General features: G+C 36.1%; 1 protein-coding gene and 1 long non-coding RNA gene across 3 annotated transcripts in view; both read right to left on the reverse strand.

The window, feature by feature from the left end:
• Positions 1-19,201, reverse strand: part of TDRD3 (tudor domain containing 3) — a 110,888-nt gene that overhangs the window by 34,251 nt on the left and 57,436 nt on the right. For both annotated transcript variants that reach the window (XM_080577038.1, XM_080577037.1), the window contains exons 6-10: positions 13,458-13,529; positions 12,717-12,866; positions 11,871-12,011; positions 8,256-8,412; positions 7,753-7,878 (exon numbers count right to left, since the gene is read on the reverse strand). In XM_080577038.1, the coding sequence (XP_080433164.1) occupies positions 7,753-7,878; positions 8,256-8,412; positions 11,871-12,011; positions 12,717-12,866; positions 13,458-13,529 (646 nt within the window). The remainder of the gene's footprint in view (positions 1-7,752; positions 7,879-8,255; positions 8,413-11,870; positions 12,012-12,716; positions 12,867-13,457; positions 13,530-19,201) is intronic.
• LOC308188222 lies at positions 14,754-19,196 on the reverse strand. Its single transcript, XR_013945265.1, has 2 exons — positions 16,382-19,196; positions 14,754-16,212 (listed from the first exon to the last, which is right to left on the reverse strand). It is a non-coding gene; the product is annotated as an uncharacterized lncRNA (long non-coding RNA).

Below are 19,201 nucleotides of genomic sequence, written 5' to 3' on the forward strand. Positions count from 1 at the left end.
CTGGTTTATCTCAAGCAAAACACCTAAGTAGGAAAAGGACAGAAATTCTAATTCAAAAGTACAGAAACGCCTTTAACCTTTGGAGAACTCGGGGGCTGGATCCCCAAGTGTTTGAGTGCATGTCTTGCTGCTTGTGACAAATGCTCACTCTCCACTACTCGTATTTCCTCTGAGACATCTCTGAGCAAATAGTTAAGAATAATATGAGACAGTAAAAAATCTGTGCCAAAAATCTGTTTTAAACCCTCCTATATGGTCAGCACCTCCTTTGTCATGCATCTCCTGCAGACAACACTGGTGGCCAAGAACATAAGGGTAACTGCAGCTAAATTAGGTGGGATGCTCAGATCTGGTGTAAGGCAAGAGCCCATGGGGTAGTGATGTTAGACAACATCATTCAAACCACTAAAAAGTATTGTCTGCAATTACAGAATGCATATCTGAAGAAGAGAACTGATAAATGAGTTTGCTTGGAAAAGAGAAAAAGCAGTCTGGAAGAATAAGGCCTTTAATGAGAAACTAGGAAAGCTCAATCCACACAGAGCTAATACAACTGATGGATAACATACAAGTCAATTATGTTTTATAAATGCCTATTAGGAAAACAAATTTTGAAAGCTCTCTGTAACAAGAAAGGCGTATCATTATACGACAGTTAGAAGCTAAGCACAGAAAAATCAGATTAGAAAAAAGATTGATTTTCTCTTTCTACATGCTGATCTTAATTGCTGAAGCAATTAACCTTGGAATAAAATTATTCCACCACCTTTAAATCCCAACTGCATGTTTAAATTTGTATTTCAGTCAAAGCCTAACTGTTGCCGCAAGAAACAGAGACTACAGCCTATGACTTGCTCCCACCTCCTAAAGAGTCCTTATTAAAAGAATAGACAGACGTGCCACCTCTAGCTTGCTTTTTCTGTCATCCCATTATTATTTGCTGCATAGGAGATTCATTTTAACAGCAGGAGCATGAAACGTCCACACCAAGCAGAGCATGTCCCTTGGGAAAACTGTGCAGAATTGCCTCTTCAATCTGAAACTGAAAATGTTTTGGCCTGGGTCAATGATATGACCAAAAACATTGTTTATCACTAACTATACCAACTAATGATAAAAAATAATTTCAAAGTTAATCTTTTCTTGAATCACTCAAAGGTGTAGGTGTGTCTGCCAGAAGTTTCTTTTGTGACTTTCGGTTTTTAGCAGGCAGAAACACCAGCTTGTTCTCTGTCCTCAAGAACCAAAGAAAGATACAGTATTGAAAATATGCCTGGTCCTCAACACTTTGTCCAGTCTTCCTTAATTCTACAGTCAGAGCTCTTGGCACTGTTTTGTTCCCCCTGAAATTCCCGTGTTTACCTATTTAAGCTGGCAGAGACGGATGAACTGTTCTTTGTAACCAAAGAAAAACAGGAAGAAGATTAATGGAAAAATCTTTGTGTTCAGTAGCAGAAATAATTTAAGTACACGCAAAGAAAGCTGGTTTCCAGCAATTTTGTCTACTTTTTTTTTTTTTAAATCTCTCACAGTCATCAGGTTTCTCTGTCCACACAAAACTCAAGCTAGTTAACTTCAACACAAAGTTTTTCACAGGTGGCACCAATCACTCTGTTAAAAATAAACAATAAATAGATCTGCAGTAGAAGCTTTTTTTTAAAGAATTCCTTGCATTTCACTTAAATGAAGCATGTTTCCTAAACACTATGTTTTACAATTAATAAATTAGCAGATCATGCAAGAGTCAGACATTTAGTTGTAGCTTTTGACAGCTACAATAGCTTAAAAATAATATTTCTGTAAAAAAAATGGGAAGACATCAAAAACACAGGATATCAGAGTGCAAAAGATCTAATACACCTTATTTTAATTAATTTGTGCAGGTTAAATAAGCAAGCAAAATACAAAACTATTTTGATTTGTAAGTATTTTTCTGCTTGGTCTAAATCCAAGTAGGCAAAGCTACCAAATCAACGATAACAAATCGAGCAACTGGTTTGCAGTACCTGCTCACAAACAGAAGCACCTGGCTTGGTTACTGATAATTCAGAAATGATTTTAGAAATTCTCAACAATGAGCAGGAAGTACTGAGGTTTCAGATGGAATTAGAAACGCAAGGTAAGAAAAGCACAGAGAGATGCACAGAGAAGATCAAATCAGTCCTCTCCGTGCTTGAAAAGAAACCATTCCTCTTTTTAGACAATTTCTCCCTAGATCAAATAAGCCATTTTTGAAGAAAACATGGTACAGCATAGAATTAAAAATATTTATCCCAGTTCAGGAAAACTGCCTTTTGTTTTTGCTTCTGTACAGACACTCCATCAGTTAGAAGGAACTTAAATCCGCCTGAAAGATACAGAAGCCTAACACCTGTGATGATGATAAATGTGGCCATTCCAGGTAATCATATGCTCCTGAACATATGCTTTAGTGTAACGGTAGTAGTGCACACCCACATACAAAAGCACTGTCCCTAAACAAAGAACCTCTATCAACATCTAAAAAACAAACTGGGCTTTTAGAGACCATATTGGACAGCCACGCACCAGAAATACTGCAGAACAATTAACTTTTTAAATTCAGTGGAAGTTGTATGACAGTGTATAAACACAGCAAAACCTGCCTGCCTGGGCCTTCCTTAGTACAGCTGCTTTGCAGAAAATCAACAAAGGGACTCCATTCCTGGCAACGTAATGTTACATGTTAAGTTGTTTCTAGCAGTTCCTCCAAGGCATCTTCTACTACTCTTACTTTTTTAATACCAAGGAAAGATTGAATCCCAGAATGGTTTCGGCTGAAAGGGACTTTAAGGATCATCGAATTCCAAACTCCCTGCCACAGGCAGGGACAACAGATACATGTCTCTACTGCTAACTTACAGGATCAAATGAAATGAAAAAGCAGCTAGCAATATACACGCCCTATTTTCTGCAAATGCTTGGACACTCACTGCATGAAGAAAGAATTCAGAGTGGTATAATCACCCCAGATATATATCAGGACACTGCACACACTTAATGCTCATGTCATCTCAGCTTGGAAGGAACTCTTTAAAAATTTAAATAAGATTATTTTTAATGACAACAGAGGCATAAAAATGGCAGAGAAGTAATATGTTCAATAAATGTTTTTCTAAGAAATGTTTGAATTCAAACTGCACAGGTTTTCCTCAGACTTGGCAAAGAAAAATAGGGCTTCTGAGACAAAAAAACACCTGTAATTCAGCACATGCCGATGCTTTTCTTGAAAAATCCATTTGAAGGGCAGTCTGCAAGATAAATTAAAATCTGGCATAAAAACAGGGGATTACTCCTACGGGATTCACACACTCAGTAAGGAAAATAAAAACTGACCAAATGAAACTGAGCAACCGGTGTACAGCCCAATGGCTTCCAAATAACAGGAAGAAAATTGATTATTATTTCTTCAGAAAGGAGAAAAGGCTTTTTTTTTTTTCAAAAATAATCAGAACATGTTTTAAACTTCAAAAATGGTATCAAGTTTTTTTTTTTTCAGAACAGCATGACCTCAGGAGAAGGACACCACATTAAAAAATTATAATTCATAAAATGCTTTTTACAAGTGTTTAAAAAAAACCTGCATGCCATGTTACAAAATGTGTTACATTTTTGGCAAGTGAGCTTGAAGTCTAAGAAGTTTCTGCAGAATTATATTTTTCTTCCTACAATGTTTATGAAAACATCTTATTTTTAGTTAAGAGGAAAAAATTACACAAAAGTAGAGTGTATTTATGCTTAAAACACATAAATGGAGATTATAAACCAAAGTATATATGCTACTGTAGGCATTTTTTCTAATCAAAACCGAGTATGCTTTAATACACCACAGAACATAGCCTACATATGTGCCAAATCCAAAGAATCATAAAACTCCTGCTAAGCAAATACTATCAGTCAGCAATATCATTTTAAAACAAGCAATTCGCTCCTTTCATAGTTCTTGCTAAAATACTATTACTTACTTACCGTTAAATTACTGACAATAAGAAAGGCTTACAACCCACAGGGATTATTATATCTATTATTTTTCCTTTAAATGTCTTCAGCCACACATAAAAGTCTTCTCTCAAAATATCTTCTCTCTAATCTCTTGGATAAGATAAACACAAAACTTATCCAAGGAAAATCAATTTGTGTAATGAGAAAGAAAAAAATACTACCACTGTTTCTATTTCTATTTATTGTAGAAATCTAATTCATCTTTGGTAAACAAAATGGGTTGCCAAAAACAGATCTCAAGCCTAATTCCCCATACATGCTTTTGAAAATGTGATCATGTCAGTCTACACAGCTTCAAGTTTTCATTTCTAACTCAATAATTATTCTTAAATACAAATACACAATTAACAACTAACCATAAATTCACTGCTGTACAAAAAGATGAATATTTTACACATTTTAATACACACAAACTACAAAAATAACACATTCTACAAAAAGTTCTCTGATTCAACTAACCAAAGCAGTGATGTTCTGCTTGTCTTTCAGGTGCAGGTGCCTACTGATTTTATGGCTGTTCATGCTTTTTGCAGCAAATCTCAAACACGGCAACATTTCAGTAATTTGCATCCACGCTAAATGGAAAAGCCATTTCACATACAAATTAAGTGCCTCTTTCAGTGTACATGCAACCTCATTAACTTTAATCAGTGTATATACCTTAGAGAAAAAATATTTCTACTGGTAAATTACAAAAAATGTCCTTTACTTATAAATTGTAGCCATACAGTCTCGGCCACAGAGATTACAGATGGCTCCAAATCAACCTACCAAAGAGCACCATTCATTTCTAAAAAGATTATATAAACTTCCGTTTCATTTAAACTTTGCTTTTGACTTGTGAACAGATTTTTCATTTGAAGAATTTCCAAGCTCTAAGAAAAGCTTACTTGCTTCAGGAGTTCTGAATCTTTTTATGTTTCCACTATGGTACTAGTGCCAGATTAAGAGCAAGTACAGAAAACTGATTTATTATTATTATTGCTATTATTTTAAAATCAATAGCATAGGTCAAATTTCTACTCAAAGAGAATCCATATTGTTTGATTTACCAAAAAAAGCAGAACTCAGGTCTTCATTTGCAAATCAACAACGGTCTCATGCTAGAAGTATGTCAGCAGAACTCTCTTAAGACATATATTGGGAACTGTAGCAACAAGCCTGTCAACATACCCAAGTATGTTTCAGCATCGACATGTAACTGTTCTTTAATTTTACATGCTTTTATGTCCCTTTTCCTTGTTTGCAGTTTTCTGCATACATTTAACAGCTAACAGCTTTAAACTTTACACCAAAAATTTAACATCAACATCTCTAAACTCAAAACATCTGTTGTCCACTCTACCTTAGACATCATTCATATCTACAATAACTGCACTTGTATATATACTTTTATATACACGCACCTATATATAACTATATACTTTCAAAAGTCAGTTGGATAAATTAATGCTTCATAAATTCACTGGTTTCCTCCCAGAATTCGGCAATTCATCTGTCCAATACAAATTAACTATCCACCAGCTGGCCCTGTATAAGACTAGATTACTTTTTCATGTATTTGTTATTACAGAGTTACTTGTCCTTCATCATAACTTCTGCAAATTCCAATATATCATGTCATTTCTTTTCAGACAGAAGTCACGCCTTGCCAGAAATTACTGGAGATACTGGTGAAAAGCAGCAGTATGCCCCTTTTAAAAAGGCAATATATGAAATTTGATTAAAGAAAGCACTTCTAAATCTATGGTGTAAGAAACCAGAAATCCATACAGAAATGTTTCAACAGCTATGAAGAGTAAGCTAGTTGAATCGGACCTGAAGGCTGAATTTCCCTAAATATTTAATATATTCTGTCCATACTGATTTTATCATACTCTCATCCTTTAAGGACATTAAGTGCCTCTGCTTATTCTCTCACAATTTTAACAGCTTTTAATCAGTGAGATGGTTTTGACTGCATGCACTTCATTTTCAGTTATTGACAGAATGCTTGCTGTATACAGCCTGGCTTCTTCCAGAAAAAAAGGCAACTAACAGCTTTAAATTACAAGTAGATGAAAAGACAATATAGGAAGTCCATTAATATTATCAATGGCCATTTAGAAGTTCCCAGGTAGAACACAGCTCTTACTAATTTTTTTCATTAGAATTGGAAACGTGACTTAGGCGAGTTGGAAGATAAAGTTATTATATTGACATTTACTGTATATCTGTCATTTATAAAATTCTGCCATTTTTGCTAACATTTCTCACATCTGTGTCGTTAACTATTTCTGAAATTTTGAATCACCCCTTAAACATTACATCTTGCCCATTTATCAGGTGTAGGGAAAAACAGGAACAGATATTACACATTTTTAAAGAAATCTTCTAGGACAGTATTCAAAAAATGAATTGGGAATCACTACAATAGGAAAATAGAACTAAAAAGTGTTTCTACCATTACGTATTTTCTTTTTAGTTTTTCCATGACCACCACACCACCTTTTGTTCAGTTTTCATCTTCTTTTACTACATGCCTATTTTCCACTTTTTTTTTAATCCAGTGAAAGTAAACAAAGACAACAACAAAAAAAAAAAAAACAAATTAACAGACAACAAAGACTATATCAGAACTCAATTTGAAATCATTATATATATAAATGCTGAGACTCCCTAAGTAATCTCCTTCATTAGAAAACTACGGTTCATACAAAATAATACAACATTTATTTCAACCTTTAGGAAAGAGTTATTTGATAGGGAGAAAAAAATTACAACTCCATCACAAAACTTCATGTTAAATAATGGAAGCAGACATTTTCATTTCACACTGCCTACTGAACCATCTCCAAAGTCATACACAAAATAACAAATTATCTCCTTTTATTACTCAGCTTACTGTGAGTTGTACTTTAATATTACAGCAGCCTCTAGAGACCTCAAGAGGTATGAAAATTCGGCTTTTTTTCTTTTAATGCATCTGTCTGTTAAAGCTTCCAAAGTATAGAACAATTTAGACATAAACAGATGTCCTGATTCATAGACTACATTCGTGTATGGCTTCTAAAGAAGAAAAAGGACATTAAAGTAAAAGCCCAGGTCTTCTGCACTAAATCTTAGAGATTATTTGGCTTCCTTCTTCCTATATTCCTTCCTTTTCTTCAGTCCCTACAGTTATTAAACATGAAAACCATGAGAAAATGGCTGCTTAATAGTTTAATAGCAAAAAGGTGGAGTTTTGTTTTCTTTGATTGTCAGACAGAGGGAATACAAAAACAATCGAACTTACTACTATTACTGAACTCTAAACTGAGTGCCACACAGAATGTGTTGTTTATAAGCTCAGGAAGGAAGATTGGTGTTACCAGTTTTTCCTTTAAGTTTGAACACAAAGAAAAGCCCATTAAAGTTGCAAGTGCCTTCATCAAATTCGATTTGATAAATGGGATTCATCCCACCTAATTTCAAAATTACTAACTTCTAAACATCTAAGCCTGAAACAAATAGCTTAGATGATTACTTGTTTTACTCTTGGCTTTTGACAGCCAAGAGAGAAATACGAACTACCACAGCGGAATTTATTTGACCTTTTTTCAAAGGAGAGGAAAAGCTCTCTAGCACTCTGGTTTTTACTACTGACTGTAGCAGAATTTCTAGGAGCCACCTTCTAAATGACCAAGTTAGAAAAAAGAATGCCACCAACTCTGCCCAATATTAGTTCCAGATGCATCAATTTCAATAACTTACCCTCTACTGTTAGAGTACCCATTTTGGATTCTAAGAAATCAAACAATGTGCTTGGCGCAGACGGTCTGGCGTTTCCTAGCTCTTCTTCATCTTCAGGTCTTATTCGGCCTCGGCCCTTTCCTTTACCTGTAAGGGTTAAAACAAGTTACTTGGGGGGTGAGGGAGGAGGAAAAAAATGTATCTACACTTTTTAAAATTATTATACTTAAATTATAAAATGTCTGTATTCCCTATCTTAAAAACAAAAACTATCACTGACAAAATAGATGCAGATATTTTCCATGTAAGGATATTTAAATCTGTGATTTCAAATTCAAAGATTCTGAAAAGGACATAATACATAACTCTTTTTTAAGTATCTTCTCTCAGGTTTGCAATGCATTCTAACTTGCAGGAAAACAAATATGTAAATATACCTTATATAACTACATTAGTAATGCACTGTAAACAAATTCTTTTGCTCATGAACGCTTTGTTTTGAAGCATTTCTTTTCAAGTTATACCTCTAGGTGGTGGTCCCTGAAGGGGTTTCTGTTTGCTACTGTTCAGAAGAAAATTTAATGCTGCCTCTAGATTGTTACTGTTATCCATAAGTGCCTGTCTTGCTGCTTCTTTGCTGAAACCCATCTCTGTTATGTGTTTTAGAGCCTTTTCATCAACCTGGAAAGATACACACATAAATTATCATAAATTACAACAGAGACTACACAAAAACACTAGATTTGACTTTAATCTTACATTAATGGAAACACTTTTTCGTATTTCATTGATAAATTTTTCAGATTTACATATTATATTCACAGACAAGCTCTCCTAGTTCTAAACAACCAGCTAGTAGAGATTTTTTTTCAATGATTTGTGTTTAATTCACTGACTTTGTGGTTGTACTATTAGGTGGTGTCAAGCAGAAATTCCTCTTTTGTACTTCTTTCTTCACTGTACAAATTTTACGTTCTTCAATCAATGTAAAAGGAATCTCTCAAAGCAATACTAGTATAAAAACTAGACTTCAGTGAGCCAGGAGATAACAACTCAAATAACTTTCAAAACTACATTTTACTATCCAAAAATTACTGTAAATGAGCAAGACATGACTTTGCAGAGCTTGGGTAAAATCCTTATATGCTTGGCTATGTACCCTTCATCCTCCAATGCTTTCATGTACACTTCTTAATTCCCAAATTTAACAATATTCTTTGATCAAATGTCCGCAGATTGAATAACTGAATGAATAGCAATTAAAAAGGTCTTTAAAGTCCAGTGGACTAAAACACAGTATCAACGTCTACACAGAATCATCATCCCACTTGAATTTAACTTTCAGTTGCCTAAATAACATCTTATTTTTAGTAATAGAGTATAATGCTTCCTCATCTGGGTCATTCTGCAAGACTTCTCTGCATGGGAACAAGGGTCCAAGAGAGATCATTACTGGTGCTACTGCATCAACAAGCCTGCTTCACTCTTCTCCCTCTTGCAGTTAAGTAGTTGCTTTGAACAAGGAGAGAACTTCTAGCTTACTCTGTATCACCTCCTTTCAGTAGTGGAAATTCTGTACACGACAGCTATATTCATCAAAGACCAGCAAGAAACGAGGACCTGCGAATACAGTACCTGTACTATCAGCTGTGGATAAAAAAAAAAAAACCCTCTTGAATAAGTTACAGCTTGAAACCCAAAGGAAAGACAACTTCTCAAATACAAAGAGCTTTTGTGAAAGGAGGTTATATCTGAACTATCCTTGGATGTCAAAAACTTTCCCTTCAACTCCATTTACACAGTACAGATCTTGCAGGTTCTCTTACACAAAACTGAAAAGGCAAAGAAAATTATAGAACATACCCTGTTTGTAGTACTATTAAGAGAGGAGGAGGATTGACCTGCACAATTTACTGTTTAGAAAGAAAAAGCAGAAACTACTTCTTTGGTTCTTGTTTTGTAAATAAAGATACAGTACTTCAGGTTTCTCATAAGGTAACACAGATGGAACAGAAACCTTTATTCTTTCTAGATAACACACAAGTCAACAGTTTATATAAAGACAACAATCAAACCGATTTGGTATCACGATTCTAAAGAGATAAAACAGATCCATTATCGACTGTTTTAAGCTCTAACCTCATTTATAACTGAAGGTGGTTTTCTAACTAGACTTAGCGGGTTCATATCTGCTTCTTCTAAACAGCATCAAGATATGTTAAATGACAATATTAAGTTTCCATAAGTTGGAAGTACAGCCATATTACATTTCAAAGTAAGGCAAATTTCTTGCAGTTCACAGAAACAAACAAACAAAAACAGAAAACAGTATTTTAAACATAAGTATTGCCCAATTTAACTGGGATGTTGTATTGGGTTTAAACTGCACGGTTTTGGTAATGGGAGGCCACAGAATCCAGAAGCTGTCCCATGTTAGACAAGAGCCAGCTTCAGCCGGCTCCAAAAGCTGGGATTTGCTGCTCGCTGGAGCTAAGCCTATTAGCCACATTGGTTGCACCTCTGTGAGAACATATTTAAGAAAGGGTGAAAATGGTTGTGCAACAGCAGCTCAGAGAGAAGACTGAGAAAATGTAGAGAGAACCAGCCCTGCAGACACCAAGGTCAGTGCAGCAGGAGGCCCTCCAGGCACGCAGCAGAAGTTCCCCTGCCGCCTGTGGAGAGGCCCCTGGTGGAGCAGGCTGTCCCCCTGCAGCCCATGGGTTTCCCACTGCTCTAGCCTGTTAGCAATAGGTAATAACATTAATCTCCCCTATGCTGTGTCTGTTTTGCCTGTGACGATAAGTGCTGAGTTATCCCCCTGTCCTTATCCCAACCCTTGAGCCCTTTCCATCCTATTTTCTCCCCCTTTTCCTTTGAGGAGGGGGAGTGAGAGCATGGTTATGGTGGAGCTCAGCTGACCAGCTGAGGAAAACCACCACAGGGTGGTGTTTGTTTTTAAATATTTTTTTTTTTTTTAGGTAGACACAATTGTCAAGAATGACAAGGTATATATTAGGTAGAGGGATGACTAAATGAAGCCTCAAGGTCCATGTTTCTACAATTCTATATATGCCTATATATTTCTGAGCACAGTGCTGAAAGTAGCGCTGCTAGAAGCTCTCCTTGTTGCAAGGAGATGGCACCTATGACACAATCAAAATTATAACAGATAGTTAATGTTCCTAATTGTCTTTTGGCTGTTAGATCTTTGGTAAAAGTGAGTAAAGTGGAAAACATTTAACAACAAATAGCTGAAATTTATTGTCAATATTATAATACTAGTTTACTGGATTATTATCTTGAGAAACATCTTTCAGTCAGTCTGCTTTCATCACTCAAATCAGAATCATTCATTGTTATTGTGTGCTTACAAATCTCTATCCTGAGTTTTTTATAACAAAGACTTCTCCCATCAAACTTTCAGATTGCTGAAGTGAGCAGAATAAACTTCCATGACTGCCAATCTTATACCCAATTAATTCAATGCGAATCAAAAGAACTCTTCACATTTAGCATAAAGTTATGAAATACACTGGAATGTGATATTTTAAATTAGGAGGAACAGTTCAGGTTCTCCAATGGTAACCCACTTTACTCAAAATATAACATCATTTGTGACTACGTCAGCATGGCATATTGTCACTAGAAAAGTATTTCTAGTTGGTATTTTAAATATCACAAGTACCATGTAGTTTTCTCAATGTCAAATGAATGGATTCTTAAAATAAATATTAAATTAATTCAGAAGAAAATCTGCATTAAAATATCATTTGACATGTTGAAATCAAAGGATGAAAGTCTTCCTGCCTAAAACAAATTAATAAATGTTGACATGAAAAACTGTTGAGCTTATTTCAAGAAGAAAATAAAACTAGACTGCAATGATCTATACCACACATAGTACTACTCTTCTTTTGTGAGGTTTTAATTTTTACTGGATACTAGGACATTAAAATTTTACAAAAACCGCATTGAACCTCATGCCCATCTCAGTAAGGTACAAAAGCATGCTAACTGTTCTAAAAAAACTTCAAAATAAATTTAAATGAAAACCCCTTAAAAAAGGGTCTTTTATTTTTGTTAGTTTTGTTTTTTAATCGTATGCATATTTAAAGTTACTATTAAATCTTACACCTTACCAGTTCTCTGTAGACTCCTTCATTCTTTCCCTCAGGTTTTGTTATCTTCTCTTTCTGGAACAGCTCCCTGTTTCGATTCCCTCCAGCATTCACACTGAGATTACTTCTGCTACTACCACCACCTCCTCCAAATGTCTTGGTCTTTAGATAAGCATAAAAATAACATTTCAGTAAACTGAACTTATGAAAATAAGCCTTAATATTTAGCTAGTACAAGAACTGCAATAAATTCGAAGCAGCTGTATTTTTTTTTTATGATTATGCTTTGCATCAACAAATAAAGCACTTAGACACACAAAAAATGATGAATTTATTAAGTAGGACTTCAACGTTTTTTCTCTTTTGACCAAATGAGGCTGTAAAACATGTATATATAATTCTAGTTTTTATGAGTTACCAAGCAAATCATAATTTCCATTTCCTAAAATGGAAAACCAACAGGGGGCATAAAAACCAGACACATTAGAACGAAAACTTCCTAGCTGTTTTACCAGGCTGAACAGAAAGAATCTTGGGGTTTTCAGAAATGAAAAAAGTAAATGAATATTAGTAACCTCTACTTCCCACTTTGATCTTGTTAGCTGAATAGCAAAAATCATTTTAATAGGGCTATCAAATCAAAATTATAGCTACAATAAAACATTATGATGCATTTATTAGCTTTATTCAAATAAAAATATACTCAGTCCAAAAGGACTCTCCATTTTTGATTCATATTTTCAAGAAAATACATTAACAGAATTTTAAGAAGGCAAACATCAGAAAGTATTTGTCAGTTAAGAGAGTTAAACTAACAAGAAAAGATCAATTACAGGAAGTAAAATGCTGCAACACATGCATTCTAACCTCCTTGCTCTTTGCTACTTCTGCAATGGCAGCTGTTCTCTGCTTTTCAAATTCATCGTTGTCAGCAGCAGGTTTTACAGTATTTGTCATTTGCAGAGTCTTTCTCCGATCAAGCTCTCTACTGTCGACTTGTACATGAGACACACATTTCTGGTAACACAAAATAAAGATTTAATTAACTTGTCTGTCTACTTTCATTTGCAGAAAAAGAAAACAAACAACAAAGTAATGCTAGCACAGCTTTAAAGAATACAAACACAAACACGTACACTCAGTGCTAGCTATAGCTACCTTTGCTGCAAGCAACTCTGGTCCACCAGAGATGCCAAAAAGAATCACTTGTACACTTCCAGCTTATTTCATGACGTAGCTAATATGATTCTCGTAAATACCTTTGTCATTTAAGAGTATATGTTGGTGCCTTCAAGACATTGTAGGAAAAATCAGAGGTCCCACACAACAGAATTTTAAGTTTGAAATTGAGAGAAAAATATTAAATATAAATTGGCATAATGAAATGACAAGATCAAAACCTACGCCCCCCTACCCAGCACCTCCTCTTTAAACAAAGTCTTTTTTTGTATCCAGATCATCATGATCTAAATGTGTTTTGACAGCCTATATTTAAATGGAACTACCTCTCCCTAGATATCATAATACAGATTTTTTATGAAATGTTTTATGAGCTATCATGGCTGTAACTTGTAGGTTACAGCTGAATGACAAAGAAATATACTATACCTGCCCAAAAGGCACAAAAGGGGGAGGGCCACCTTCCGTTCCAATATTACTCCTATTGTGTTTTGCTAAACTCTGTAAAAGAAAATTGTTGCATCAGTCATGGAAACAGAACACTGTGCCAAGTTGGACACTTCATATGGCCTTAAGAAAAGTAGAGTACACATGTTAAATTGATTAGCAGTTCTCCAGATCCAACAAAAAAATAACATAACAGTACGCATAATCATCATTAATATTTATGGCATTCAAATGCTCTAAACAGCTAGTCAGCAATTGCTAATCTAGACCTGAAAAAAAAAAAAAACAAGCATTCTCAAATAATATAAATAGTTAGTCAACAACAAAAATGAAATGGATTTGTAAGACCTGCTTTAAAATATCTGCTCATAGTCAATGCGCTGTTTCTCTTTCTTTACAAACCCTGACAACAGCAACAACCTGCACAAGAATGAAATTCAGTGGAACTGACACTATGGTGTGTGTCAGTTATTTCATACTAAACAGATATATTTGGGTCAGAATTGGATAAAGGGAAGATAGGCCCTTAATGATGTTAAAAAGGATTTTAAAATATATTTTGCATAATGCATTTATCTTCATTTCTTATTGCCCTGTTTGTTTTTACTGTTTTGTGTGTGTGTGTTAAAACACTGTGACAGTCATGCATGATTGCATACATCAGTATAATACATATTTTAAACTTAACTCTATATGTAGGAGTTACTTATACGTATTTATTAGAATTACTTATACGCATTTATTATCCTGATGTAAAATTGATTTAACTCCATCACGAAACTGCAGTATAAATGCATATATGCTTTTAGCCATTATACTATCATATATTATCAGGGAATTTCAAAAAATACCTAAGATATTAATTTGGCTAAGGTTTTACTAAGCTAAGGCTTTCGGCCCACTCTTTTGAAGTTACCCACTTTTATTCCATATGCAAAGAACATTTTTGAAGTCATCTATGATCATTAAACGTATCCAAGGGTAAAAGTAAAATAAGTAAACAAACAAACTTTTCTTCACGCCCTACAGCAAAAAAAGTTGATAAAATATTCAATAAATTATTCAAAACAAAGCACTTGAAAGTGCAAAAATCATAATTTTTTGCTGCTTTAGCACCAGTTCACTTAAAAGTGCCTTCTTCAAATTATGAGCTAAGCAAGGGCTGATCACTGGAGCACACACATACATTGCTGTTGCTGCTAACTGAAGTCACCCAGTACAACAGCCATTTATTTCATGGGCAAGCTGGTTCCTCAGGGAGGTATTCTAGGTGAAGGGTAAAAAACGCCTCTACAGCCAAGCTTGTTCCCATGTGACTGGGCGTAAAACATGGCACTTCATGCAGGATTCGTTTCACCCAGCTTTTCACAGCATCTACAACATAAATGTCTGTATCTGAGTCAGTGACATCAGGTTCTTTTTAGAGCCAAAGGCAAACAAGGACTGCTAAGGAATTATGTCACCCCTCAGATACATGACGCCTTAAAACCTGCCTGTTCTTCCCTACTGACTGTAAAATGACTTTAGGGTGACTAAATCCAATAGACATCTTACATTACAGACATCATCTGAGGTTAGCATCATGCATGCTGTCCTTACAACATGAGGCACTAAAGTCTGGCTCCATAGAAACAGACGTTATTCTGTTAATCCCTGAAGCCACTGGTGCTAGAACAATACCAAAGGAGAAAAAACACTATCAGTTGGCCCTTCAAATGGGGTTTGAACAACCTAATTACCCCCAGAACATTGAAAACACTATGAAGGAATGATTATTTGGAATTCTCATTTAAAGAAATCCGTGGAGCGTTGTCTTGTATTTCTAAATAATCAAGAAAAAAGATTACAAGGTAACCTTTTCATTTACTCCTTCCTTCTTTATTTACTGCCACTTAAACGGTGACACTTTAAAAAATGAAAGGAATTTAAAGGCAATAATTACCTTACAACAAATTTTATTGCTACAAAGAATACAACGCTTATTCCACTTGAACTGCATTTGTTGTGTGATGACACTACATTCATTCTGTATACACAGTATTTGTAATGCAAGTCTGTTATTACTAAAGTCTGATTCCTCCCCAAAGCAATTTCAAGCATCATCCTGAATGGAACAAAATGGTAATGCAACTATAAGCTGACAGGCAGGTATCAGGGCAATAATTTAATACTGGACAAATAATTTTAATCCCAAAGCTTTGTAAAATTATTTGACTTAATAGCACTAATTTTTAAAGCAAGTATAAATAAAATTATTTATTTCATCTTCTACACAAGAAGCCCAATTAACGCTCCTCAGACATCATAGTGGAGAGACAGAAATTGATTTGAAAACAAGGAATTTGAAATAGTCGCACAAATATAAGTTTTCTGTCTTTTTATGCAAACACTGTTCAGTATTTCATTTAATCCTGACTGGCACGATTAGACAAGGAGTGGCAACGTCCTTGCTCAAATATCTTTGAGAGCTGACAGTCTTGCTTACTGTCAACCATTCTTTTCTGTAAAGCTTTCTGAACAGGAAACATCAAGTTCATGGGGAAAGTGCTACCAAAGTAGCATCTGGCTTCTATAGACTTGTTTCAGCCCTATCTATCTAGTTGTCAGCCCAGATATAGAGCTAGAACTATGATTAGCAGTGGCCATGGTTCACCTGTCCAAACTGATTTCTCGTCACCCATAGCTTTGCGGCTGACATGGTCACATTCTTGCTGCAAACTTGACCACATGCTGTGAGCTGTTCAGGGAGAAGAAATTGAAAATCTAGCGAACTCTGCAGCTTCCTGGGAAAGCGGAGATGGAGGTGCTGGTCTCTGCCCCCATGTAACCAAGGACAGGATGCAGGGGCATGGCGCAGAGCTGCACCAGGGAAGGTTCAGACTGGGCATTAGGAAAAATTTCTTTACCAAGAGGGTGGTCAAACACCGGAACAGGCTTCCTAGAGAGGTGCTTGATGTCCCACACCTGTCAGAGTGAAAATGCCCTCACTAACATGCTTTAACTTCTGGTTAGTCCTGAAGTGGTCAGGCGGATGGACTGGATCTTTGTAGGGCCCTTCCAACTGACCTGTTCTCTTCTATTCAAACTGCAAAATGGAACCAGAGAACTCAGGGGATAGCAATAGGCAATAATTAAATTCCTGTAACATATCTAAAAGAAAATCAGTGAAAACAAACTCTTTTAAACATATCACGTAAAGCCAACCTAAGCGGCTAACAAGTGCTGAAAGTTGCCCTTATCAGCACTACAGTTATAAAATGGTTTGCTTTATTGTAAGCAGAAATTGTTCTGTAGTTATTTCTTGACATTGATTTCAAGAACTAATTAGTATTTACAGAACAATGTTTCTTTGTTGAAACACGGGTAGAATAAACAAAAGAACTGACTTTCCAAAACTCACTAGTAAAACAAACATGAAAACAGATTGTTCAAAGTATCACTAATAAAGCTAGCTGATTCTGTAGAGCATTCTCTTTCCAATTAGTTGATATTCTTAAGAACATGTAACATCTGTTTGTGTCCCTTTTTTCAACCTTGTAATTCAATGCTTTTATCTCGAAAGAAAACTTACAAGGTTTATAGTAAATATGAACAAAAATGATAATGAGATGGTTCTGTTTCTAGTCCCAGAACCCTTTTTTAATCAAGCAGGCAGTTTCATTTAAATCCATGGTATTTTTTTTTCCTTTTTAAATATTGTCAATGATAAAAGCACAAAAAGAATGCCAAGCACACTCTCCATTCTTGCTGGTTCTGTAACTCAAGCTCAAATTAATTTTGGCCCAGTTTGCTCGTATCTATAAAATGCAAACCAACATCAAAGAAGGCTACCCATAACAAAAAAGTGTGCCAAACTTAGCATCAGCAACAATAAAAGTACTTTGCAGAGAAACAATCTTTGTAAGAAGCTACTCTTTGTTTCATACACATGGACATAATATAGGTGCGTGTCTCTTCGTAGTAGTAATAGATTCATTAAGGTTTTGGGGCTATTTGTAGCACGGTCACAACTTCTTGTCCTAGGCACTTCCACTTATTTGTGAGGAAGTCCAAGTAATTTTCCTGCAGCAACATTAGTTCCATCAAGACAGCGACCATGCTAAAACAAAGTAAAGGAACTTACAAGTATTTGCGCTTTGCTGAAGGACTTTTAAATTCATGTAATCACAGTTTTAACCTAAAGCACTGCTGAAATCTTCAGTATAGGTTACTAACTTCAATACTTTCTGTAAAACTATGGAATTTTTTTGCCTCAAAAATTTACAATTACAATCTACAGATTGTATAAGGCATCATTCTTTAACATTTTGGTACCAAAGCCACTGCTTTGGTGTCATACTGGGAAGTGACCAACTATTAGGGAAGTAACCAAACATAGTCTAGCAGACAACGCCAAGTTGGGAGGGAGTGTTGATCTGCTCAAGGGTAGGAGGACTCTACAGAGGGATCTGGATAGACTGGAACAATGGGCTGAGGCCAACTGCATGAGGTTCAACAAGGCCAAGTGCCAGGTCCTGCACCTGGGGCACAACCACCCCATGCAATGCTACTGGCTGAGGGAAGAGTGCCTGGAAAGCTGCCCAGCAGAAAGGGACCTGGGGGTATTGGTCGACAGCCAGAGAGTGGTCTGGGTTGGAAGGGACCTTATAGGTCATCTAATTCCAGCCCCTCTGCCATGGGCAGGGACACCTCCCACTAGATCAGGTTGCCCAGGGCCCCAGCCAACCTGGCCTCAAACACTTCCAAGGATGGGGCATCCACAGTTTCTATGGGCAACCTGTTCCAGTGCCTCACCAATCTCATAGTAAAGAAAGCCAGCTGAGTATGAGCCAGGAGTGTGCTCAGGTGGCCAAGAAGGCCAACAGAATCCTGGCTTGTATCAGTGTGGCAAGCAAGAGTAGGGAAGAGATTGTCCCTTTGTACTCAGCTCTGGTGAGGCTGCATCTCAAATAATGTGTTCAGATTTGTGCCCCTCACTACAGGGAGGACACTGAGGTGCAGGAGTGTGTCAAGAAAAGGGCAGCAAAGCTGGTGAACGGTCTACAGAACAAGTGTTATGAGGAGCAGCTGAGGGAGCTGGGGTTGTTTAGCTTGGAGAAAAGGAGACTCAGGGGAGACCTCATCAATCCCTACAACTACCTCAAAGGAGGTTGTAGTGGGTTGGGGGTTGGTCTCCTCACAAGCAAGAAGAGATGATATGAGGGGAAATGGCTTCAAGTTGCGCCAGGGAAGGTTTAGGTTAGATACTAGGAAAATTTTATTCACTGAAAGGGCTGTGAGGCATTGTAACAGGCTGCTCAGGGAAGTGGTTGAGTCACCATCCCTGGAGTTAGCTAGAAGACCTGTAGATGTGATGCTTAGGGACATGGTTTAGTGGTAGACTTGGCAGTGCTAGGTTAAAGGTTGGACTAGATGATCTTTGCGGTCTTTTCCAACTTAAATGATTCAATGATTACTGCACTGAAATACATTCAATATGGTTAACAAAAGTTTTCTGCCCCTGCAGACTAAAAAAGCAATCAGTTGCCATGCAAAAATAACTTTTAATTTCATTTGCAACAATATATTGATCTATTTACACATATTTGGCTTCATCCTTAAAAATACTTGGACAGTAAAGTTCTAAAAGTTTCTTGTGGAAAAGTTCACAGCTGACACATTACATTTAATGACATAAAGCATAATTTGCATCCAGTAAAACAAGCATTTCCAGTGGTGTTACCTCA

This window comes from Anser brachyrhynchus (genome assembly GCF_964034855.1).
Source record: "Anser brachyrhynchus genome assembly, chromosome: 1".
Lineage (NCBI taxonomy): Eukaryota > Metazoa > Chordata > Aves > Anseriformes > Anatidae > Anser > Anser brachyrhynchus.